Raw genomic sequence first — 27299 nt, 5'->3', positions numbered from 1 at the left:
TTAGAGAGGGCTGTAAAGCACTATGAAACGGTATATAAGTCTAAGTGCTATTGCTACACATTGTAAATAGTTATAAATTTAGAGAAATAGAATGTAGAGTTACAAGTAGAGAAATCATTTTATTTATTTATTTATTTATTAATTTAATTTGTATACCGCCCTTCTCCCAGAAGGGACTCAGGGCGGTGAACAGCCAAAATTAAAAAACATACAAATGCAAAAGTTAAGATAATTAAAAGAATTAAATCATTGGCTACCCAAATTTAAAACCCCAAATCCATAAAATTTAAAATCCCAATTAAAAAACCATTTAGGCTAGGCCGGCTTGATGAAATAAAAACGTCTTCAGGGCTTTACGGAAGGTCCGGAGGTCCGGGATCAATCGTATTCCAGGAGGCAGCTCATTCCACAGGGCGGGTGCCCCCACAGAGAAGGCTCGCCCCCTGGGGGCCGCCAGCCGACATTGCCTGACCGACGGCACCCCGAGGAGGCCCTCTCTGTGAGAGCGTATTGGCCGGTGGGAGGTTATCGGTAGCAGCAGGCGGTCTCGCAAATCATGTAGTTTAAGTAAAATATGCTCACTAAATACAGGTAGTCCTTAATTAGTGGAACTGGGAATTCGTTGTTAAGCAAATGTAACACAACTTGCACATTCCTGCCAGCCTCCCATTGATTTTGGTTGTCAGAAGCCAGCAGTGAAGGTTGCAAATGGTGATCAGGTGACTGTTAAAGAGTCTCTCTTGTTAAAGACAGATCCAATCTAGAATTAAGCAGAAATTCTCTGACACTAAGAATTAATCAGTGGAATAGCTTGCCTCATGGAGCTGTAGATACTCCATCACTGGAGGTGTTTAAGAAAAGATTGGTTAGTCATTTGTCTGGGATGCCTTGGGCAGCGAGTTGGATTAAAAGACCTCTAAAGTCCCTTCCGGTTCTATGATCCAATGATACTATGACTGTGGAATGCTGCGAACACCATCGTTGCGCGCCATTCAATCTTAAGAAAAATTCAATTAGGAACGAGCTACGAGAAACAACATATTGAAAATTTTAATCTTTAATCCCTTCAAATGATGTTCCAATTCCTTCTCTTTATCTCCTCTTAATTTTAATAGCTGACCATTTTCTCTAAAATGCAATAAAAAAACCTCTGATCTTCCCATATTTATAAGTAAATCATTAAAGCCTCATTATTCAGTACTAGTCAAGAAAAAACATTGAAATCCGCTAGAAAAAAAAATAATATATAGGTAGTCCTCAACTTCCAACTGGTCGTTTAGTGACTGTTCAAAGTTTTAATGGACCTACCTGGGCGCTACTTATGACATGGATTCAAAGTTCCAACATCATACTCTCCCTTCCCCCGCCCTGCCCCAGTCACACTGCTCTACTTTGGACACTCAGCAACTGGGCCATATTAATGGCCATTTTCAGTGACCCACAATCACATAACTGCATTTTAAGTTTTGTTTTTAAAATGGTTGTGAAACTGGATTGATTATACGACTAACTCACTTTACAACTGTCATGACTTGCTACTATAATAGGCATTACATTCATAACTCAAGGACTACCTGTACATTACCTTGATCAAATAGTGGAAACTGCTACAGAGGTCATTTGGAGAAATTAATTAATTAATTTTGTATGTCACCTTTACTACTTTTACAAATAACTGAAGTTGGCAAATATATCCAAAACACCTTCTTCCTCCTATTTTCCCCACAACAACCTTGCCTGAGCTCTGGGTTATCTGATTCTGAGTTGTCAGAGTCATTATTCTTCAGGAGATAATCACTTCTACCTCTTTTCCCAGAGAAGAACAGCACTCTTGAGTGGCGGCCTAGAAGGTGCAATGGGATGAGGTTTAGATAGAAGAATATAGAAGAATTCTTGATTAAGAAACTATTTGTAGTGAATATAATTTTGGAATTAATCTTAAATTGAATTGCACTATTCTTGAAAGATCAAGTTATATGGTATAGGATCGTGATGGCAAACCTATGGCACAGGTTGCCCTAGCGAAGCTCCAGAGCGCACCGGCCAACTGATTTTCAGGCCTTCCGGTCCCACTGGAAGTCAGGAAACTGGCTGTTTCCAGCCTCCAGAAGGCCTCCAGGGAGATGGGGAAGGCTGTTTTTGCCCTCCCCAGACTCCTAGAAAGCCTCTGGAGCCTGGGGAAGTGGAACGGACGTTGTCTTACCTGAACGTCCCTTTTAGGAGTGCTGCGACCACTGTCCATGGCTGGGATGTTCACTTCAGATCTTGACAATAACTGAGTGAGAGCTGTTAAACTCTCCCTGCTAGGACACGCCTCCAGTCCCATGATCCTCCAGTCTATCACGAAGACACAGCAAGACTCCAGGAGAAAGGTCCAACAGTCAATCCAAACACGGGAACTGGAAACACGGCAGACAGTCTGAAAGAAACTGCAACAGTGGAATAACACACAAACAAGGGAGGGAATGGACAGTGGTCGCAGCACTCCTAAAAGGGACGTTCAGGTAAGACAACGTCCGTTTTCCGGAGTGCTGCTCCCACTGTCCATGGCTGGGACATACCCAAGCTCAAGTACCAGGGTGGGAGACTGGATGCCCCGAACCCGTGTCCAAGGCTACCCTCTGTAGTATTCGGCGCCCGAAGGCAGCGTCCGAAGAAGCATATGAGTCAATCCGATAGTGACGAATAAACTGTGACACAGAGGACCACGTCGCAGCCCGGCAAATCTCTTCCACCGAGGCTTGTGTCGCCCACGCAGTGGAGGTAGCCGCGCTGCGGGTGGAGTGTGGTAGGATCCTACCTGGAACAGGCCGTCCCGACAACTCATACGTCAATGAGATACACGCCTTGAGCCACCTGCTGACTGTAGCCGCAGAGATCTTTTGTCCCATCGAGGCAGGATGGAAGGAGACCAGCAGGGCCTCCGTTTTACGAAATGACGAGGTCCGACGTAGATAGATACGCAGAGCCCGCTTAACGTCGAGTTTATGCCAGCGTCGTTCCGCAGAGTTCTTCGGAGCTGGACAGAAGTCAGGCAAGGATAATTCCTGGGCCCGGTGAAAGGGAGTATTTACTTTCGGAAGGAACGTAGGGTCAAGCCTGAGAACCACCACACTGTCACGGAAAAGACAGAGGTCCTCCCGAATAGAGAGCGCTGAGATCTCCGACACCCGACGGGCGGAAGTGATAGCCAACAGGAATGTTATCTTAAATGACAGATGTTTTAGCGTAGCTGTCCTAATAGGTTCAAATGGAGGAACTGTCAGGGCCCGAAGCACCAGAGTGAGATCCCAGGAAGGGTATCTGTGGACCTGTGGCGGGCAGAGATTGGTCGCGCCGTGAAGGAAACCCCTGATGAGCGGGTGTCGTGAAAGAGAGTCGTAGGGAGGACACTTTAAAACGGTAGACAAGGCCGCAGTTTGTCGCCTCAGAGTCGCCGGGGCCAGACCTTTCTGAAGGCCGGAATGCAGGAATTCTAAGACCTCCTCCACCGTCGCTGAGGTGGGATCCACATGCCTCGAAGCCCCCCAAGCGCAGAAGGATCTCCAGGAAGCCTCGTAGATACGGCAAGTGGACGGGCGTCTAGCAGCCTGAATAATCTTGACAACTCCGTCTGACAGATGTGACTTTTTTAGGAGCACGCGCTCAAACGCCAAACGGCCAAGTGGAGCCATTGGGGCTCCGGATGACAGACGGCCCCTTGGAGCAGGACTACTTGGGCGGGCGGAATCACCCAGGGCGGAGACACGGAGAGAGAGAGAAGGTCTGCGTACCAGGCCCTGCGTGGCCAATTGGGAGCCACCAGGATCAGGTCCGCCTGTTCCTTCAGCAATTTCCTCACGACTCGTGACAGTAGAGGGATGGGGGGAAATGCGTATAGGAGGCCTACCGGCCACTTGCACCTCAGGGCGTCGCGGTCCTCCGCCGACGGGTCTGGGTAGCGGGATATGAAGCGTGGCAGTTGAGCGTTCATTCGTGAGGCAAACAAGTCGATCATCGGAGTGCCGAACCTCTGGCAGATTTCTTGAAACAGGCGGGGTTGGAGTTGCCACTCCGCTGGGTCTATCCGTTCCCTGCTTAGCCAGTCGGCTCGGACATTGTCCACACCCGAGATGTGTTCCGCCTTTATCGACCGTAGATGACGTTCCGCCCAGTGGAACAGATGTTCCGCCTCGAACATTAGTGACTTTGACCTTGTGCCTCCCTCCTTGTTTATATGCGCCTTTGCCGCGGTGTTGTCGGTAAGGATCAAAATGTGTCGACCCTCCACCGACTTCTGGAAGTGACAAAGCGCCAACCTCACTGCCCTTAGCTCGAGCAGATTTATGCTGCAGCGGCTCTCCGTCGCGGACCACTGACCCTGAGTCACAAGGTTGCCCAGATGTGCTCCCCAACCTCGTAGGCTGGCGTCCGACGTTAAGGTCAGCCTGTCCGGCTCTGTGAAGTCGCAGCCCTGTAGAATGGCAGGTGAGATCCACCAGGACATCGACAGGCGTGTCTGGGGAGGCAAGGACACCCGGAGACTCGAGTTGGCAGAGCCCGATCGTTGGAAGGGCAGGAGAAACCACTGTAACGCCCGGGAGTGTCTGCGTGCCCACGGAACGACGTTGTAGCAGGACACCATTTTCCCCAGCAGTTGTGATAGGAGCGAGAGCGGTACCTTCTCCAGTGGTAGAATTTGTCGGATCAGGTCGGAGATGCTTTGAACCCTGTCTGGTGAAAGAAAAACCTGTCCTTTGACCGAATCGATCAGGGCTCCGAGGTGAAGCAGACTGGTAACTGGCACGAGGTGGCTCTTTTCCAGATTTATCGAGAACCCGTGGCGTTGGAACGTGTCCAGGACGAGGGCCCGGTCGCGCGATGCTTGATCTGGAGATGAAGATAGTATCAAGACATCGTCGAGATAGCACATCACTCGCACCGATTGAATTCGGAGTGAGGCAGCCACCACAGCCACGAGTTTGGTGAAGGTGCGAGGGGCGGAGGAGAGGCCGAACGGCATCGCCCGGTACTGGAAGTACCTCCCGCCGTACTCGAACCTCAGGAAGCGTCTCTGGAGAGGGTGAACTGGAACATGCAGGTAGGCTTCTTTCAGGTCCACCGATTGGAGCAAGTCTCCAGATCGAACCCCCGCTAGTATCGACCGAAGTGAATGCATCTTGAACCTGCGGTACTCCACCGACAGGTTCAGGAGCTTTAAGTTCAGGATACCGCGCCAGCCCCCTGAGTTCTTTGGGACAAGAAAGAAAGTCGAATAGAAACCCGATCCTTGTTCCGAATGGGGGACCGGTTCTATTGCATCGATGCTCAACAGATGGGCTATCTCCTGCAGCATCAGTTGGTGCCGCTCCACAGACGTAGGAACTGGGCAGGGGACGAAGCGACTCGGCGGAGCTCCGATAAAGTCGATAGAGAGACCAGAAGAGATGGTACGGAGTACCCAAGAGTCCTTGGTCGAAAGGGCCCACTGGTGATGGAACAATTGAAGTCTCCCTCCTATGGGCCCTGTGAGGGGCGAGTCATTTGCCCCTGCGAGACTGCCTAAAGTTGGATCCACGAAAGGGGCGTTTCGATTGTGGCTGGAACTTGCTCCGGTCACGAAAGGAGTCTCTCCCCTGTGCCCTGTCAGGGCTGGTGAAAGAGGGCCTGCGTGAGAATGAGCCCCCCGAACCTTGAAAGGGGCGAAAGGATGGGCGCTGGCTGTAGGGAGTGTACCTCCTCTCCGTGCGTCGGTATGCCGTCGGGAGGATCTTATGCTTGTCACGATCCTCTACCAGAAGCGGGTCCAGAGCAGGTCCAAACAAATTTGGTGCCTTATATGAAGCCGATGCCAGCCTCCATTTGGCCTTGAGGTCCGCCCTCCAATGTCGGAACCAGAATAAACGTCTGGAAGAGATAGATGAAGCCAAGGCCCGGGACGCAAACTTCACCGAGTTAAGCGAGGCATCCGCCGAATACTCGGTGGCAGCCACGATCTTATTTATGTCCTGGTGAAGCCTAGTCTCTTCCGGAGGCAGCCTCTGTTGGAGTTGTTTCAGCCAAATCAGCGTGGCTCTATTGAAGAAGGAAGTAGCGGTCGCCGTCCTGATTGCCCAGGCGACCGCTTGGTGGGACCTCCGGAAGGCTAGCTCAGCTCTGCGGTCCTCTGACTTAAGACCGTCTAGAGAGTCAGTAGATACTAATGAGTTAGAGGCCAAAGACGCCACAGGTGGATCTACAGTGGGAAGGGTCAGGAGATCCTCTAATTCGGGTGCAGTACAGTACAGCTTCCGGTCAAGGGTACTGGGCGATGTCAGCGACCCGGGTTGCCCCCAAGGTGATTGGAGAACGTCTAGGAACAGGCGCGGGCACGGGATCACCTCCTTGTCTGGTTTGGCGGACATAAATAACGCATCGTGGGGGCCCGCAGACGCATTAGCGCCAGACGGTTCCACGCCAGGTGTGTTCAAATTGGTGGTAAGGCGAGCCTTGTGCAGTAGCGATTTAAACATTGACGGACGGAACAACCCCGTGAAAGCTGGGGAATCCGGTGGTAAGTCCTCATCGTCCGAAAATTCGATATCCTCTGGGCATTCTTCACCATGGTCAGATTCAGCCCGAGAGGAGGAGGCAGATTGTTTCCTATCAGCTCGGGTCGAGGCAACCTGATGACCCAGTTGAACGGGGCGAGCCGAGGAAGGGGCTGGTGGAGGCAGGGACGCTTGTTGCATTCCGGCAGCCAAAAACGAAGAGAATGCAGAGGCGAAGAATGCTTGCATGTCCATAGGTGACGGAGCGAGCGCCCCATCGGGACCCCGAAGACCAGCTGCAGTAGGGGTAAACGTGGCCTCAGGTGGGTGACAGACCGGTCTCTGGGAGGAAGAGATTCCCGCCCTAGAGACATCTGGCAGTGATTGAGAGACACCCTTGACAAGGTGTAACTGGTGGGCGTGAGGCGCAGCCGGAATGACATTCCTCTCTGGAGATGAGGCTGGGGAACCCGAAGACAAATAGTCCCGAACGACTGGTTTGTGAAGAGATGCGCTTGTGCCAAGGCCCACTTCTGCCACAGCCGCCAACCTTGCTTTGTCCCATTGCTTCTCAAGTGCATTATGACGGCGTTGAGCGTCTCTGTCCAAACCTTTGGAAGCTTTCGACTTCCTAGAAGTGTGGCTGGAAGACATGGAGCGTTTCTTGGATGCCTTTTTGGCCCGCTTGGCTGGACTGTGTGGCGGACTGTGGTCAGGCTCAGAATCCGAGGATAATGCATGGTCAGCCATGTTGACAATTTGCTCAGGCCGACCAAGGAGGCACGGGACTGGCAGGTAGGTATGATAGGCTAGGGACAAGGATGTAGCCCACGGGTGCCAACTGTCCTTGTTCTTTGATTCCAGAAATATATGTTATTATTATTAATGTATTTAATTTTTTTTTTTTTTAAAGTCAACAAGAGTAGGTAAGTAACAAATCGATTCCAAAACTGTCCTTCTTTTTTTTTTTTTTTTAAAAGGATATAACTATATACAGAAGAGATGAAAAGTCCAGGTGAAGGCTAAGAACTACAAGCCAAGATCAAACTGCAGTCTCAGGCTGTCTGCCTGCTGTAAGGTCCAAACCTCCAAAGGGCCAAACTCCGCCCCCTCAACTGTCGAAGAATGGCGGCTCAGAGATCAGGGAAAATGGCGGGCACTCCACAGGACCTTCAAAATGGCGCCCGCTGCTGCCGTAAGCCCAAGCCTGGTGATCCGGTGTCCAGAAGCCCGCCGGAACGTGGCAGACCTGGCCGGAGGAAAAGCACAGCCGAGCGGAGGGCGCACCTTAAGATGACGCTCCTCCGAATGTGCAAACGAGCGGCGATTGAGAGGCGGCAAGCCTGCGCGCCAAAGTCTTGCCTCACGCCGCCGACAGAAATCAGACAAACGGGGAGCGCACTCACAGTGTGACGCTGCCCCGAAGCCGCCGCTGGCGCCCTGAAAATAGCGGGGAGAGCGACAAGCCTGCACGCTCAGCCCCTCGCTCGCGGCCACAGAAGTTTGCCGGATCCGCCCCGAGGAGTCGGAATCCGGCGGCTGCAACGCTCCAAGCGTGGGCGGCCCGACAGACTCACCACACGCAACCGCAGCCCGAAAGGAGATAGCTGGGATCACCGAAGACACGAACAAAAGAAATAATCAAAATAAAGAAATAAAAGCCTAACGAGAAGGGTCAGGGAGAGAACTAAAATTTTAAGATTAAGGCCTAAATAGCCCTAAAATTGCACAGCTCTGAAATTCACGTCAGTTCTTGCCAGTAACTGAGTGATAGACTGGAGGATCATGGGACTGGAGGCGTGTCCTAGCAGGGAGAGTTTAACAGCTCTCACTCAGTTATTGTCAAGATCTGAAGTGAACATCCCAGCCATGGACAGTGGGAGCAGCACTCCGGAAAAAAACGGGCCTACCCATCACGTCCTTTTGGCACGTGATGGGTACCGCCATCGTGTGTCAAAAGCAGGGGGAAGTGGGGGGGGTCACATGCGCATGCGCGGGAGGGTGGGGCAGATTGAATTACGGAAGTGGGCACACGCACACACGACCCCCCACGCGACCCCCACTTTTGGTATGCAACAGCAAAAAGGTTAGCCATCACTGGTATAGGAATTCTCTCAGCCTGTATTATTCAGGGATGCTTAGCCAATTGAAAGGCCAAGAAGTCTTGTTTATTTATCAGTTTAGGCTGTTTACAAGCAAAAAAAAACCCTTATGTTAAAAGAACCTCTGTTGCTTCAATAATCATATACTGGTCGTCCAGAGTAAATAACTTGCAAAGAATGACTCTGCAATGATGATATGTTTAACTCAAATTATATATGTGTGTGTGGTTTTATGTCATTTATTTTTAAATTTGTATCCTTCCTTTTTGGTCATACAATACTCAAAACTGGCTCATAACATAAAAATATAAATTATAAAACAAACACAGAAAAATACAAGTGAAATATTGTTACATTCAATCATATTGGTATTAATCTGCATATGTATTAATCTGCATGTATTTACCAATTATAGTGAATGTCAATATATACTATACATCATTTGTATATATGACTTATATCTAGTTATATACATCTACATACATACAAGCACATAAAATATATGTTATATATTGTATGTATAAATACATATATAATCCTGTGTGCGAATGTAAATGCATTAAGAACTAGGAAGAGAAGGCACTTGATCATCCAGTTTATTTTATTTTTGTTTTGGCATTGTAACAATGACTAAGAAACAAGCAGTATTCCTAAGGGCATGAATCTGCCTTTTCATTGTGTAAAAAAAAAAAACCTCAAGGAGACCAAGAATGAAACAAAGGCAAGAGTCAAGTGGTAAGTAAATATGCTTAGTTTTGTTGAAAAAAAATGCTTACACTTTTTTTTAGGGCATATAATATACAGGACAGGAAATGGAAAAGCACAATAGACATAAAATTTTCTATGAACACAAATATCTTTGAGATGTAGTTATAGATAGGTAAATAGATACACATACATTGCTGAGTTAAAGTAGAAATAGCTTCTGTATGCATTTTAGACAGCATACAAACTAACCTGGCCTTTGTGGGGTTCACTACCTTTTGCCAAGATTACACTACCTAGTAGAAAACAACAAACAACAACATCACAAAAGCATTTTGTAGAGGCCAGATGGCAAAAACAGTAACAGTAACCTATTCTGATATTCTGAAAAACATTTTTTAAAAATCTAAAAACCCATTATGAGAGATGATCTAATAGGCCCTATCATTTTTCTTATATCCTTTCTCTTCTTTGTCTATAGTTTTCATAGATTTTAAAGTTCTCCCCTTTGATTTACTATAAGCATATTTTATGGTAATCACATTTCTTTCTCTATTCAGAATTTGATAATAAGAATTTGATAATAAGATACTCTTAAATAACCTGAGCACAAGAGAAAAATGTTTCAATATAAGTATCTTTTTTTTTCTATCTAGACCCAATCTCTTTTATTCTTTTTTACAGTTGCAATTTTGATTGACAGCCTGCCTTTGTAACCACAGGGCAGTCAGGCAGTTTAGTTATATGTAGACACAATTATTGAATATATCTGCAACTCAGTGTACATTATTTTGAACTCTAATCCATATGTTATATAATATTTATATAACAATACAGTTCAATACAAATTTAGTGTACTCCACAGATTATTTTCCAGCAATTAATCAAAGAATGGTTTTGAGAATAGCTTCATACATTATGCTAAGCCGTAGTGCATTTCATTCAATTTTGACTTTGGACATGTGATGAATAGTGTTTTCTTCAATAACTTAGAAAACAGTTAATTCAAAAACCAAGTCTAAAAGAGATCTGATAATGATGTTTATTAGAAAGAACAATAAGGCTACAACTCAATAAATTCCTGCAATTGTTTTACTTTCAAACAAGATATCTGTAGATATTACGACAGCAATGGCAGTGATGGTGATGGTGGCTGGCAATGGGTTAGGATGTTTGCTGCTATTTTAAGGGCTGGGCAGGCTGCATTTCCTCATTGTTTGGTTAGTTGCTTGTTTCTTTATCAATGTGAGAACTGACTAGCAGTATAATATATAAAATTTTAATTTGTTCAACAACTCTTATTTAAATTGGGATCCAAGTCCCGTGATCAAATTAAACATTATCAGAAATTTCTAAATCTACAGTGAACTATTCCTGCTGTATAAACAGAGCAATGTTATCTTCTAATAAATTGTGAAATGGCGTAAAAACTGAACCAGGCAAACTGGGAACCAGTGATTCTTAGATAGAAACAATATATAAACCTGGATAGCTCTGCAGACTAAGCACTGTAATTTAACACCAGCTGTCTGCAATTAAAGTAAGTTCGAATCTTGCCAGGCTCAAGGTTGACTCAGCCTTCCATCCTTTCTAAGGTGGGTAAATTGAGGACCCAGTTTGTGGGGGCAATAAGCTGACTTTGTATAAAATATACAAAAGTATGAAGGCTATTGCTTAACGCACTGTAAGCCGCCCTGAGTCTCCGGAGAAGGGCGGCATATAAATCAAATTAAAATAAATAAATAATAAATAAAATAAATATTGAACAAGTATCTCTTATTCTCAAGACTGAGAAGAAGGCAGCCTAGAATTTTAATCCCAAGAATTATATACATATATATATAGGTCTCCCACCTAGCAGTTAGAGCTTGCTAGCTGTTAGAAAGGAAAAAAGCCCAGAACTGAGTAGATGTGATTCTACTGAGCTGGAGCTACAAAAAACCTTGGTTACGTAGGGAAAACCTGGCTAGAAGAAAAACACACATAAACCCTACGAAGAAGTAAGAAAATTGATACTGTACCTTTACAGGGAGGATACATAAGATATGGGTGTGGCCTACTGATGAAAGCAAACGAGCTAGAAATGGATCTATTTAGGTCTCCCACCTAGCAGTTAGAGCTTGCTAGCTGTTAGAAAGGAAAAAAAGCCCAGAACCATATATATATATATATATATATATATATATATATATACTGGATTTGATTTCTATATTCAACAACAGGCAATACATATAGGTAATCGGGTTACAATAGCAACGGAGATTAAACTTCTGTCACTAAGTGATGCGGTTATAAAACACAATGCCATTGCTATTGTTAACTGAAACCCATCAATTGAGGACCCTGCCCAATTCAAGCCATTCCCTCCCAAGCCTCAGTTCTTCCAAGGTAAGGGATTCCCTCTCTTCCATTCTCCGAACCATCAATTCTTCTCCAACTCTACCCTTCTGGCCATCCTGCCCCCTACTGACATTCAGAGGAAGGGACCAACAATGAGTAGTCACTTCCAGAATTATTGGATGAACTATTGTATGAGCAGGTGCTGGAAGATGCAGTAGGGCTGTCCAGTAACCAGCATGCACAGCCATCGCCGGTCTCTAAAGATGAAGACGTTGAGCTGCCTTCCCTTCCCAGCGCAAGGACTTGCCACGTGGAGTGGGTAAATAGAGCAAAGGAGTTCTGTGAGGTTTCTTGCAAGGAAAGAGCCTCATCTTTCCAAACGAACAACATTTAAGAGAGACTCTGCTTTGCCAATAACCATCCATAAACTCCTACTCTGTGTAACTTCACTGCGCCTGCAAGTCTCCCGACCTTAATTATGGATCTGGACTGGCTGGTAAACCTTCTACAAAGTTTTGACTCTTGAATGTAGCCTGAACATTTTTCTGTCCAGCGTTTTGGATTGGAACTTTTTTTAAAGAAAACGTGCTAACTTTGGGAGACTTGTTTCTCTACTGGTGGGCCTGTTGTGTTTGCACTGACGTTTTTCTTGCTGCTCATTTATTTGTAACTACCTCTCTGTGTGTTTGCCCTAGGACAGGACACTTACCCTGCCATTGGCTGCACTCTCTCAAAGTTAGCACGTTTTTTTGGCATGCTACCCAAGAAGCCGCAGCCTGGCTTAGTGGCTCCAGTCCCAACTGTCCTGAACACCCTCCACTCCACCTCAGAAGCCTTCCAAAACCTTATGACAGGGCCAATTTGCTTAAAAGGCAGTGCGACCTCAGCAAGAAAACCTGGCTCAGTCAGCAGCCGCTTCACGAAGGGCCAGGCCAGGTGTGCTTGGTCAGTAGCGGAGGCAAGAAGACAAAGATTAGTGCATTGTAGGCCGCCCTGAGTCTCCGGAGAAGGGCGGCATATAAATAAATAAATAAATAAAAAAGATCAGGAGCAAAGTGTGGAAGTGCAGAGTGCAGGAGAAGCCAAAAGTGAAGATGGGAGGTGGGAGATGAGAGAGAGGGGAGTTGCCCAATCTCTAAGTCCTCTGAGGTCCTAAATGCAGGCGGCCTACCAAGCATCTGAATTTTAATCCCATGACCATGTAGGTGCCGCTGTAATTTTTGCTTCAGGGGTAAGTACAATTTGTTCAGCACTGCTATAACTTCAAATAGTCGCTGAACAAATGGTTATAAAATGAGAAGTCCCTGTATATGGCTTGTCTGCTATAAAAATGCTTATCAAGTATGTGCCATGTGGTGAAATTTATGTTGCAAACCAAGATAAAGCTAAGTTTTCTTTCTGTAGTGTTGAGCTGTGTTGTGCCTAATGTGAAAGTGCAGGTGGAAAATGCACCACACACTTCTCGGAGCAAGTTCCTTCCAGTAAAGCAAAAGAGCAATTTTAGAAATAAAATAATCAACTTGGAAACAATACCAGATTACTTCATAGTTGGGAACAGGAGCCAACAGTGGTCATTGGGTGTGGCAACACCCTTACCATTGAGCGACTTGTTACACTAACACTTTAAACAAACAGAAAATAAACTGTGTATCTGCATGAATAGCAAGCATAAATTTGGAACCAGTTTATTAAATGAAGCCTGTTAATGATTCATTATATGTCGGTTGCAATGTATACAAACTGGAAGTATATTCTGATGTGAACCTGAAGTGAAGATAATTGTGCTTTGGGAGTTCTGCTATAACCATCCCAAGAAAAAGCTGAACCAAACACAGAACATTTTGATTCTACCTTATGGAGAGCATAAGGAAGGACTGGCATACCATCCTCTTCTCCTTCATATGGCATGTGAACTGATAAACCCATCTTTCCAGTGCCTCCAGCTTCCCTTAGCTGATGGCCCTGGTGATCTCTTTGGCTTTACTTGCTTGTCTGTCACTTCCAGATACAACTGGCACAACATTAATATCTGATCTAGACCTGGAGGACCTACAACTAATTGTACCATGTTTAGAATCCTTTGTGCACAGAATGCTTTTTCTTATCGCTATAATCAACCCGTAATGCAAGTAAAGCAATTCTTGGGATTCTCCCCTGCTATCCGGTATAGCTGCTTAATGGTAAATATAGATATGTTGGTATATATATCAATCAGACAATAAAGAGCCTTGGTAGTACAGTGGTCTAAGGCACCCTGTTATTAAGCTGGTTATTAAGACCAGATGCCTGCAATTACTGCAGGTTCAAATTTCGCCAAGGCTCAAGGTTGACTCAGCCTTCCATCCTTTCTAAGGTAGGTAAATTGAGGACCCAGTTGTGGGGGCAATAAGCTGACTTTGTATAAAAATATACAAAAGGATGAAGGCTATTGCTGAACACATTGTAAGCCGCTCTGAGTCTCCGGAGAAGGGCGGCATATAAATCAAATTTAAAAAAAAAATAGCAAAAGAAAGGCAAAAAAAAAAAGTATTCACTGAGTTAACAGATATAAGTTAAAATAAATAAGAAAATAAGGCACCCTGCTTCCTAATTGACCCAATCTCTTTCTATAAACAATTTTCTTATACAAATACATACACAAGCAAAAATTAAAACAAAACTGGCAGAAAGGGAATATGTAAAAAGAAAGGGAAGGGGGATAAAAGAGGAAAAAGCCATTTGTTTCCAAAAGGGTCAAATTCACCAAATGAACAGCTCCTTGGGAGCAACAACCAATTTTTAGATTAATCTTCAAGATATTCTTGCTATTCCTGTCTATTTATTTTGTAAGACTATACAATCACTTCATACATAATTATTTTAAGATGAAAATTAGTGGTAATAACTTTCATGGAATACTAGCATAAGAACTTGAATTTGGTATTATTTGCTTCACACAGTTAAAATTTACAATCAGTCTTGTATCTTTAGCCTATGCAATATATATTCACCAGAAACCATTATTATATTCTACAGGAATATTTACTTATGAAAATAAATTTCTGTATATTACACAATAATTGTGCAAGAACATACTTCATTGTTTCATGTATTGTCCTGGCTCGTGTGCATTCATCACATAAGTTTATATTTAATGTAATTTTTCAAGGGCATGATGTAACATTGCTGTGGCTAATCTGGCATGTGCCTAAATTGTATAGAAACATGATCACCTGGGAACCCTGGATATAAAATTTTGAATTCTTTCTGTAACTGGCCTAAGAATGAAGAAAGGGATAATTAAATTTTAAAAAAGCCAACAGAATAAAAGCATTAGTCATTTATTTATTTATTTTTAAAAGATAATATATATCATTTATCAAAACAATATCATTTGTTTTGTTCTAAATGAATAAAAGAATCACAAAATCCAAAAATAAATAAAATAAATACAAGAAAATGACATGTCACTATTCTTCATGGACTCTCGGTATTATACATATGGGATAATAGCACATGGTTTTGCATTGATGATCTTTAATACAACAGAGGACAATTGTTCCACCAAAGATTATGCTCTCCCAGGCATGAATGCATAAATCAGCCACCGAAGCTCAGTGGATGATTTTGGGCCTGTCACGCCCTCTCAGCCCAACCTACCTCACAGGATTGTTGTTATAGGCAAAAAATAAATAAATCCCTTCTCCTTCTATAGCCCTAAATTCAACTTCCAGATTAATTAATTAATTCTTCAAATGGCTTTAGAGTTTTTCATAGGTAGAAATATTGCTATGCAGCAAATAAAAAGACTGTATTAATTCACATGATCCTTACAGGATATTTTAAAACATTCAGTATCTGAAAAAAAGCAGAAGGTAGTCTCTTAAGGGCCTTGTAGTTTTATAACTGGTTGCCTGGAAAAGCTGGCAGATGCTATGTCCTGAAATTTGGTTGGGAAACCTAGGGAGCTGCCAAATGGATGCTGTTATGAGGACTACACAAATTTTCCTAGATTGGCCTACTGTTTACAACAAAAAGCATGCTTTCTCTATCTTAGTGTTTTTCTGTCTATCTCCTTACTTGTTAATGTTGTTTGGACCATCATTTGCTTTCTCTCTCCCATTCCACTATCTGATAATTATTATTCTGATTATCTGATGCAAATCTCAGGTTTTCATGGGCTTAACAGATACTGACTTTTCAGCCTGGGCGCATCCTGTTTTGCACAAGTGCAGTATCACATTTCTCCCAGGAGTCAGCAATGAATCAAGCCCAGGATGCACCAATTTAATGCTGATACACTGCTGATAAAAAAGCTGGTACAAAAGTTCTGACCAATATTTCATTTTTGATAACGTTACAATAAAAATTAGTAAAATGCCACCCTCTTTCAATTTTATGAATGAAATAAAGGGCTAGCTTAACTGTTAAATAGCCTCAATACTCAGCTAGTTTAACAGAATGTTCCCGACTCGGTGCAAAAAGAATTGTTGGCAGAGACACAGCATCCTGAATCTAGGCCTTATGAATACCACTCCATTGTTATAAGTGAAAGAAAAAAGTGCAACTACAATCAAACCCCAGCCTAGCCTTGCCACAACATTCTGCCAGCTAAGCAAACTTTTTTTTAAAAAAAAAAATGTGATGGAACAACGCTACTGAGTTTATACCTTCAGTCATTTCAGCATATATAATCATAGAATATGTATAAATTTATATAGTGCCTTTCCATTTTCAATATAACAAAAATTACTGAGAAATTCTGGAAAGACTAAGATGATAAAGTCATAAAGGTATACAAGTTAAAATTAAACAATGTCTCATTTCACACCACACTGGTCAGTGCTATTTCTTAGCAAACAAATAAATAAATAGTATGACTGCTTATTGTTATAATTCTCCAATAACAAGACAAAACTAATATTTTGTTTATGGTAGAAAGAATACAGGGGAAGAAACACCTTAGTTTAATATATAAATTTTTAAGTTGATCAACTGGTTTTTTTTAAAATTTAAAATTAGAAGCTTAGAATACAATAATGCAAGGTGTTCATTAATCTATCTCTGGCAGGAAAACTGTCCAAACGCCTTCATTTTTGAGAAAACAGCAATTATTCTTTTTAACTGCAGACCCAACAGAGTATTCAAACCTCCTTGAGACCAATTTTATATTAAGGACTGGTAAATATTCTTATCCTAAATACTATGTTAAACTGCTAGTGCTCCTGTTAATCACAACTCTATGCAAAAAGGGATAGCACACGGTTATAACTCTTATTTTGGATTATATCAAAAATCCAGTCACTGCCCGGAGAAACCCATATCCTTGGCCTTTGTTCCCTCTCAACTATAAGTCCTCGATGGTAAAGAATTGTGGGTTTACATAGAAAAGTTCGTATTAAAATTACTTTTAAGGAAAGGCAATTATAAATAGCTTTCTCATCAGCTGGCAATCTAAACATTAGATTCAAAAATTTAATGAACTGAATTTGTGATATGAAGGGCATTTAACATAAATTAGAACAGAGGTTTTTCTAATGATGGGTTGAAACCTCAAGGGAGTCATAGCAACTTAGAGGCAAATCAGAAAATCAAAACCTCGAGTTCTGACAGTGCTGCTTTTTTCTCTATTTTGACTATTTTGGTTTAGTGAATGTAAATCTATTTATATGCTGATTAGAAAGGATGGTACATTCCACTTTCTCTTCTGGAGTTCCAATTTTTTCTAGGGTAGCTATGCTCCTCAAAGCCAATGGGGCTATTAAGGTCAAGAGGTTTTTTTTCCTTCCATTACTTGATTTAGACAAATGCATCGCAAGAATTGGGATATAACTGTTCTTTGGAAAACATTAACATCAATTATATAATTATACACACATTTTAACATTTAAAAACAGTACATTTGCTACGGAATACATTAAGCAGCTGATTTTGCTACAAAGCATATTTTGTCCTGAACTGAACTATGGAATAGCATTAGACAAGACACAGAACCCTGCAGAGCCTGGGATTTAAACTGTCACTTCCCTTTAAAAGAAACTGCCACGGTTTGTTTTTTTTAAACACAGAAATATATACAGAAACTGCAGGGTTTTGTTTTTTTTTTAAAAAAAGAAGAATATACTGCAATTGTTAATATTTAACTATTTCTCCCATTTGCCTCTCACAACAGTCAGCCTTTGCACAACTTAACATTCAAAAATTAGCATGCAGGGAACTCTCATGATGTGGATGCCTCATCCAAGATAATATACTTACAGCTGCTGTTCCATAACTTTAGTAGGGATTTAATGTTAATTTCAAAAAGCACAGAGTCTTGTAGGCTCAACATCATGTTTCAGAGCTGCTGCAGCTGTAATTTTGATGGTGTATCTTGTCTACCAGTCATCCCTTTTTTGCTCACAGACCAACAGAGTTTTGGCCCATAGCATCAGTATTTCATTACCATGCAGCCTCCGAGTGACGCACAACTATAGTGGAAATGCTGCTGAATGCAGATGACCTTCAGTAAGAAAAATAAAGTTCCCATGCTTGTCACAAGAGGACATCTTTCAGGATACTCATATTTCTTGATGACACACACTGGTCCCCAGATAAAACCAAAAAATAAATTAAAAAAAAAAGAAAGAAATGCAGCTGAAGCCAAAGCTTTTAGTCACCTTGCTGTTGAGAACTTCAAGTGGCAAATCACTGTAATAGCTCTTATTGCTACTCTGTTTGCAAATTGCAAACAAAACATTTTCACGTTATGTGATTCCAACTTTAGAATCGCTATTCTTCCATTTATCAAGTCCCAAATTCTATGCAACCAGTCAATAAGTAGGAATTTCTGCCTCTTCTTCAATTATCCCCACCCACCTATCTCCCCATCTCTGCCCTTTTGGGTGCCCTACGCAGCACCATTCTCTCAATGTTTCAGATGCTATTTGGAGGATGGCAACTTCCCCTTTTATGAACTAGCAGAGGCTCCAGGATGAGAGGAGTTTTTTTCCTCTTAATATTTTGGCAGTTAGTAAAACCTTGCTATTCTGTCAAACCTCTGAGGACTGAAAGAGAAAAATAAATATGTTCTCCTAAGTAAGCAAAGGATGCTATTACTGAACCAGTACAGGTAGTCCTCCACTTACAACAGTTTGTTTAGTGACTGTTCAAAGTTACAATGGCGCTGAAAAAAGTGACTTGTGACCAATTTTCACACTTACATAAGTTGAGGACTACCTATATTGCCAGATTCATCACTGGTTATGAGGATCTCAGTGACTGAAACAGATTTCAATGTCATTAATGACATTGCTCCTAGAAAAGTAACTTAGGCCAGTAACATTGCATTGGAATTCATCTGCAATATGGGCAAGTTTCAACTATATACCCTCTACCAAAACAGATAATGAGTATCTACTAGAAGGTATCATTTCTCCACCGCATTTCAAATGTATCCCACCAAAACAAATTCTTCATATTATTGCAAGGTTTCAACACAATTCTGTGCAGGTGCATCACCCAGATTGGCCAGGCCATGTCCAGGTTATCAGAAATCCTTTCCTGTTCTAGACAATTTTAGAAAGTTTTCACCCCGAGAATAGCTGGAGGGAAAATGATTTCATCCCCAGAAAAGGCCATTTTACAGTGATTTATAAAAAGGGAATCAGATACCTAAATGGCTAGTTTACATTTCTTTGTCTAGAGGCTTTTTTTCTTGAGCAGTTATTTTGGTTCATTTAAAGGCTTACTTTCTTGAACAACCCATTGTTAAAACAAAGCTTCCCTTAATATTGTATGCAAAATATTTGCAATATACTTTATAATTAATGATATATCTATAGATAGATTATCACCATGGGAAAATCCCCAAGGCACTTCTTTATTTACTGTCGTTAAAATATATATACTGCTGTGAGCTTCTTGCACATTGCTGTCTCAATTTTGAAGACAATTCTAAATCGTTATAATTCTTTTACGTATCTGTGTGAAAGAAAAACGCACAGAGAACACATATATAAAGACGTTTATCTATAACAATATTTATTTATACTATTAATTAATTTATAAGCAATTTTAATTTATGGGGTTTGCAAGACTTTATTATATCCCTATCCAATATTTCATTCTAATAAAGAAACCAAAATATACAATTGCAATTACAATTTGCAATTAGATACAACTATATTTTCTATTTTAGAGAAGTTGAAACTATCGTTATAAATTTCATGTGTTAAAAGATTGTTTTTCTAAATATAAAAAAAAATAGTTAAAAGCTAGCTAGATACTGTAAAACTGAAGCTGGTGAGGCAGAAGTTATGATACTTAGTCCAAACAGGGTTATTATGTACACATGGCCAGATGTCTACAGTATTCAAGGATGAAAAAGAACAGCCATCCCATCTGTTGCCATGAAAAGGAACATGTTACACTGATGATCTGGATCCTGCATTGGCTCCCTATCAGCTTCCAGGTGCAATTTAAAATGCTGGTTTTGACTTACAAAAAGCCCTTTGTGGCTTGATGCTCAAATACCTGCAGAATTATCCCCTTCAGCACGTTTGATCTGCTCAACTGGCTCTTCTTAACAGAAAGTGCCTTGAATTCTCCATTACTGCAAAGGGAGGGCTGAGAGCTGCAGGCACCATTTTTTAGTAGAGATGCCTGTGCTATGGAACAACCTTGTGCCGTAAATCAGATTGTTCTCTACATTATTGGCCTTCTGAAATTTTAAAAAATGAATTATTTTGGAAAGGCTATGAATTGTTTTACTGTTGCCTGAATTTAATTTTGAAATAAAAATATTGAATATTTTATTGTATTATTATATTTTTAATTGACTATTAAAATATGACTATAGCTAAGAAAAAGGGACGTGGTGGCTCAGTGGCTAAGACGCTGAGCTTGTTGATCAAAAGGTCGGCAGTTCAGCGGTTCGAATCCCTAGTGCCGCGTAACGTGGGGAGCTCCCATTACTTGTCCCAACTTCTGCCAACCTAGCAGTTCGAAAGCACGTAAAAAATGCAAGTAGAAAAATAGGGACCCCCTTTGGTGGGAAGGTAACAGCGTTCCGTGCACCTTTGGTGTTTAGTCATGCCAGACACATCACCACGGAGACGTCTTCGGACAGCGTTGGCTCTTCGGCTTTGAAATGGAGGATGAGCACCACCCCCTAGAGTCGGGACTAGCACATATGTGCGAGGGGAACCTTTACCTTATAGCTAAGAAACCTGTTAATATTTAAATAAACAAAGAAGCTTATGATTTAAACCTTGGGTTGATTTGTACAGAGAGCTTGATTCATAGGTAGATCTCTGCAGAATAACTTCTTCCTGCAATAAAGCAACTAGTCTATTCGAGTTAAGACCTTAAAGTTTATACCTTTACTTAGTTACAAAATCTGTTGTTAACTTCCAGTGAGCTAAAATTTATTGTTGTCCCAAAGAGAAATCTGACAAAAATGTTATTTTTTTCATTGGTGCTATTCTACATTCACTCATGCTTACTTTTTTCTCCACTATTTCAATAAATATAAATGGAATATTCAAAATTCTAACAGAATATTTTTCATTGCTTATCAGTACTCCATTCACACATAGAACCAATAATTACATTCTCACATTTAAAACATTCTTACAAAAGATTCTGTGTTCAATTTTATTTGTTACCTGTCTCGGGTCCCCATCTTCTAACAACATTTCACTGGTAATTCAGCATTTTATGACTGTATGCCTTAGGAACATTTCATTGCATTATCAGGATACGAAAATAGAAATAAGCAGATAATTTAAAGAGGATTCAGCTTCTGTCTACTATTCTAAAAAGCAGGATTGCAGACTACAATAAATCTATGTTTCATAAATTCACGTAGTTTTTGGCTAGCAATAATGCAAACTGAATTGGAGAGAGTCTAATGACTCAAGAGTTTGCAGCATTTAAACAGTTCAAATACAGGATTAATCTTCAACCAAGCAATTAGAATACTTTATGCTTTTTATCTCAATTGCTCAACCAGGAAGATTACATCCTACATAAACGTTAAAAACCTTTAGTTCACTTTATTGCTTAAGATGGCCACCTGCAGTTTTGCTATCCCACCATACATATATTTCAGCCTGAAAATTAGATATACCAACTATAAGATTCAAAAAGTGGGGGAAAACATCACTTTTTTTCAAAGTTTCCTTGATTATAAACTCGCCACGGTTCAAAGATATTCAGAAAAAAGTTCTGTACAAATCACTATTCTTTTCACAAATGTGCAGTAGGTACTTAGAACCAAACTAAAAGGTTTTTCAGATTAACACTAACAATACATTCACATTAAACACAGCCATTTGCGTCATGGTTAATCTACAGCAATGCGACACTGAAATGGTGGGGAAGGAATTAAGAGTTTATGTCCATGGTATTTTCCTAGATGAAAATATTACCCTTCCTCTCCCTAAAGTATCCTTTCCTATAGAAGACTGCTACTGGCTCCACCAGTAATAGGTATCTTCCCCTCTGAGACCAGCAACAATTCAGAAGCTAATTCTTTTGGGAATCATAGACACAAAATATAAAAAATGGAAATGAGAATCACCTAGTCAAGCACAGTATAGGAATCCTCTACTAAAGCATCCCCAACAGATGGCCATCCAGATTTTGCTTGGACGCCTCAAGCAAAAGAGAATCAACATAGCCTGTTCCACTGTTGAACTCTACATATTTGGAAATATTTTGATATAAAATCTACTTCATTTCAATCCGCTGTTCCTTGTTTTGCTTTTGGGAATAGCTCTGAACAATTCTGTTCTGCTTGAAAAAAAAAATTTAAAAAGAAAAGATAAGTTTCCTACGTGCTCAAATGCCTGGATTTCAATACTCCTGCCCCCTGGGGTCTGGCTAGTTAAATCCTTGCATTCCATTCAAATGTTTTGTCCCACCAAGTTATGAAAAGCTCATAACGAAGACATCAAAATGCAACCTGGATGGGGCAAAACAGACTGTGACTCAACCCTAGCAAGACAAAGTTGCTGTGGGTATTTGGAGCCCCCTGGAGACAAATATCTTCCGTCTCTGGTTCTGGATGGGGTGGTACTACCCCAAACAGACTCAGTGTGCAATCTGGAGGTCCTCCTACACTCGTGGCTCCTGTTCGAAGAGCTGGTGGCAACTGTGGCCAGGAGGGCCTTTGCACACCTTTGGGTGGTACGTCTGTTGTGCCCTGCTCACGGTAACTCAAGCCTTTGTAACCTCCAAATTAGACTACTGTAATATGCTCTACATAGGGCTGCCCTTGAAGACCATTTGGAAACTTCAACTGGTGCAGAATGCAGCCATGTGACTAATAACTGATGTCAGATATATGGCAAATGTAACACCATTCCTGCGTGAGTTACACTGGTTTCCAGTGTTTTTCCAGGTACAATTCAAGGTGCTGGTGAAATAGAATAGGCATCCTGCAAATCCCATCAGTCAAAGAATGTCATTTGGCGGGAACTACAAGGTGAGCTTTTTCTGCAGTGATCCCTGCTTAATGGAACATCCTTCCTTCAGAGATTAGAATGGCCTCTACAAACCTCGCTAGGTTCCCAAGTCTTGGGTGCCACATGTGCCAAGGGCTCCACTTCCTGGCTATAATGTTAACGGGCCAGATATCTTGATCTTATGTATACTTTGAATTAAATGTTTTATTGTTTTTTATTGTTTTTTTACATAATTATAGTTTTAAATGTTTTTTTTAAATTTTTAATAGTAATATATATTTTGACTTGCAAGCCACCCAGAGTCATTTACTGTTGGACAGCTCTTCCTCAGAAAAGAACTCAAATACTATAATTAGATTAACAGAAATGGGAATTATATTAACAATATTACTTGGTATAATCATGTTTAAGAAGGAAAAACATAATCCACACTTTCAGAGCTAGACTCTATTTGCAATACCAGAATCAGATGAAACATCAGGAAATAGCTATTCAATGTGTATTATCTACAAAAGGAAAAGAAAACTGAACATATATTAATTGAAATAAATCGATCAGCACCAAGCTGGAAGGGATCTTGGAGGTCTTCTAGTCCAACTTCCTGCTCAAACAGGAGACCTTATACCTGTGATGGCAAACCTATGGCATGCGTGCCCAAAGTGGCACGCGAAGTATTGTCACCCAGCACACATGGCCTTGCCTGTTTGTCTTCTGGGTTTCTGGTGCAAATGCGCACATGACGATCAGCTGTCCTTTGCGCGTACACGCCGGCCAGCTGATTGTCAGGTGCGCATGCGCGCTAGAACCCGGAAGTTTGGCTTTTCCAGAGTATGATCCCTTCGTGTGTGCGGCAGTGCCGAAAACTGGCCTGCGCATGTACGCCAGCCAGCTGATCTAGCATGCGCGCTAGAACTTGGAAGTTCAGCTTTTCCAGAGCGCGGCCCTGATGAGCGCACACGTGCGCAACATTTTCACAAGACCTTTTCAGCACTTGGTGCCGAAACGTTTCGCCAGCATTGCCTTATACCAGTTCAGACAAGTGACTGTCCAGCCTCTTCTTAAAAACCTCCAGTGATAAAGCACTTGTAACTTCTGAAGGCTGTTCCACTGGTTAATTATCCTCACTGTTGGAAAGTTTCTCTTTAATTCCAAGTTGCTTCGCTCTTGCCTTGATTAGTTTCCATCGTTTCTTGTCCTGCCCTCTGGGGCTTTGGAAAATAAGTTGTACCCCTCTTCTTTGTGGAAACCTCTCAAATACTGGAATACTGCTAACATGTTACCCCTTCTTTTCTCTAGACTGGCCATACCCAATTCCTGCAATCATTCTTCATGTGTTTTTGTCTCCAGGCCCTTAATCACCTTAGTTGATCTTCTTTGCACGTTTTCCAAAGTCTCAACATCTTTTTTGCAATGTGGTAACCAAACCTGGATGCAATATTCCAGGTGTGGTCTTACTAAGGATTTATAAAGTGGTACTAACATTTCTCTACTGCCTGTTACTTCCTTGCCATTTTTATCCATGAATTTTTCTTAGGCTCTTTCTGAGTTTTTTTTTTATTTATTTATATGCCGCCCTTCTCCGGAGACTCAGGGCGGCTTACAATGCGTTAAGCAATAGCCTTCATACTTTTGCATATTTATACAAAGTCAGCTTATTGCCCCCACAAACTGGGTCCTCATTTAACCTACCTTAGAAAGGATGGAAGGCTCAGTCAACCTTGAGCCTGGTAAGATTCGAACCAGCAGTAATTGCAGGCAGCTGTGTTAATAACAGGGTGCTTTAAACCACTGTACTACCAAGGCTCATTTGTTAAAATCAGCTCTTTTAAAGTTTAAGACACTGGTTGAATTATATTCTATTGCTTGTGTTAGCATTAAATTTCAATATGACGTGGTTACTCTTGCCCAAGGTTCCGGCAACTTCAACTCCTATCACTTCTTCTCTAGTAGTAAGAATTAGGTCCAGTATAGCTTTTCCTCTATTTATCTACCTTTGGATGACAAAATTGACAGCTAAATTCAATCTCCCACTTCCTGCAGAGTTTGTCTCCCATTTGTATCAGGGTAAAGTCTCCCATTGCTACTGTGGTATGTTTCCTACATTCATTTGTTAATTGATTAGCAAAGAGTTCATCTATTTCTTCTGCTTGGTTGAGTGGTCTGTAGTATATATATACTACTATAGCAATGTCATTTTTTTCTCTTTTATATTGACTCATATGGAGTCTAGGAGATTTTCATCCTTGGTTTTGTATACTTCTGTAGAGATGTGGTGATCTTTTATATATAATGCAACTCCACCTCCTCTTTTGTTAGGTCTGTTTCTTCTGAATAGTTTGTATCCTTCCATCAGTACATTCCAGTCATAAATTTCATCCCACCAGGTTTCAGTAATGGCAACTATATCATATCTGCCTTCATGAACTAATACTTCAAGTTCACCTTGTTTGTTTCTTAAATTTATGAGAAACATGCTTCAAGTTAAACTGTGCAAGCATTCTTAGAATAAGAAAAGGGGGTTATAATTACCAAATTCTTCCTTCTACTATAGCTCTCACTGCATCATCATCATCATCATCATCATCATCATCATCATCATCATCATCATCATCTTCATTATTATTATTATTATTATTATTATTATTATTATTATTAATTAATTAAATTTATTTACCGCCCTACTCCCGAAGGACTCAGGGCGGTGAACAGCCAAAAGATAAAATACACATAGTAAAAAAGTTAAAAAACCATTTAAAATACATTAAATACTTTGGCCCAAAACAAATTTAAAACACCCCAATTTATAAGACAAATTTAAAAAGCAATTTAAAAGGGAAGTTAGGCCAGGCCAGCCTGCTGGAATAAAAATGTTTTGAGGGCACGGCAGAAAGTGCGCAGATCCGGGATTCTCCGTATCTCCGGGGGGAGCTCGTTCCAAATGGCAGGTGCCCCCACAGAGAAGGCTCTCCCCCTGGGAGCCGCCAATCGACATTGTTTGACCGACGGCACCCTGAGAAGCCCCTCTCTATGGGAGCATACTGGTCGGTGAGAGGCTACTGGTGGCAGAAGGTGGTCTCGTAGATACCCCAGTCCTAAGCCATGTAAATTGTTTTCTCTTCCCCAAAATATTGACAATACAAATGGAAAATTTTTCTTGTATTTACTTCAGTAATCCCCTCAGTTGACTTCCATTTTCTTGTACTAAAGAAGTTTTGAAAGTTATAAAATATTTATTTTTTAAAAGTATATGGATATCTTAATCAAATAACTCTGGACAGCTAACAAAGCATAAAATAAAAAATACATAGAAATAGATTAAAAATACATTCCAAATAAAAATTTATTTATTTTATTTTTTATTTTAATTTGATTTATATGCCGCCCTTCTCCGAAGACTCAGGGCGGCTTACAATGTGCTCAGCAATAATAATCAATAAAAATAATCAACTCTTTGATTGGCACAGAACAAATGCACAAACTGGGCTTTAATAATATTTTAGGCCCTAAAGCCCAAGGAAACAAAACCAAAACAGAAAAAGAATACTATATTCAGCACCAATACATTGCACTTTCCACATTACATCTTGTAATTTACAAACTGCAGCCAGATACCTTTCACAGAAGGATGTATGATTTGAGTACCATTTAAATAAATGAGCTCTTCAGCAGATGGTACACAAATTCATTTTCAAGGCAGGAAAACTGATTGCCGTAGCTCAGATAATAGTACTATCTTTTAAAAATTACACTAGCCCTCAAATTCCCCATAATCAAGGCACATCAATACATACTGTAATTGGAATGCAGAACATGAATGTCATCTTCATCTAAAGTTTGTCCTAACGAAAACAAACTGATGCGCCTCATTTTCAATAGTTTCGGAGAATTTTCACAGACCGTACTTCCAACATCTGACGTGACAGAAGGCACAATTTTTTTAAAGAAATCCATGCTTGAGTTTTACCATTCCTAGAACATGGATTAAAGTCTTCCGTTTAATGGCCACAAGCAGAAGTCTAGATGCTTGTGCAAACTTCCTTGAAGAACATTTACAAGCCGGTCTGTTTGTGCTACTTTACATAATGATGTCATACTAAACTTGGGTGGTGCGCAGTTCAAACACCAGCAAGCTAACGACTGAGAAAAGTTTAAAGATGTACATTTTAACAAACTAAAGCAGCCCAGTCATTAGAAATACTCTTGAGACTGTGAAC

General features: G+C 41.4%; 1 protein-coding gene across 1 annotated transcript in view; it reads right to left on the bottom strand.

The window, feature by feature from the left end:
- FRYL (FRY like transcription coactivator) overlaps positions 1–27095 on the bottom strand; it is a 132098-nt gene extending 105003 nt beyond the window's left edge. The window contains exon 1 of the mRNA XM_070948879.1: positions 26877–27095. Coding sequence (XP_070804980.1) covers positions 26877–27036 — 160 coding nt within the window. The 5' untranslated portion in view covers positions 27037–27095. The remainder of the gene's footprint in view (positions 1–26876) is intronic.
- Between the last annotated feature and the right edge of the window lie 204 nt (positions 27096–27299).

Source organism: Pituophis catenifer, unplaced genomic scaffold (assembly GCF_029215685.1).
Source record: "Pituophis catenifer annectens isolate HBS135680 unplaced genomic scaffold, rPitCat1.0.hap2 SCAF_8, whole genome shotgun sequence".
Classification (NCBI taxonomy): Eukaryota; Metazoa; Chordata; class Lepidosauria; order Squamata; family Colubridae; genus Pituophis; species Pituophis catenifer.
The sequence above is the reverse complement of the archived record's forward strand: the minus strand, read 5'-3'. Positions and strand labels throughout refer to the sequence as shown.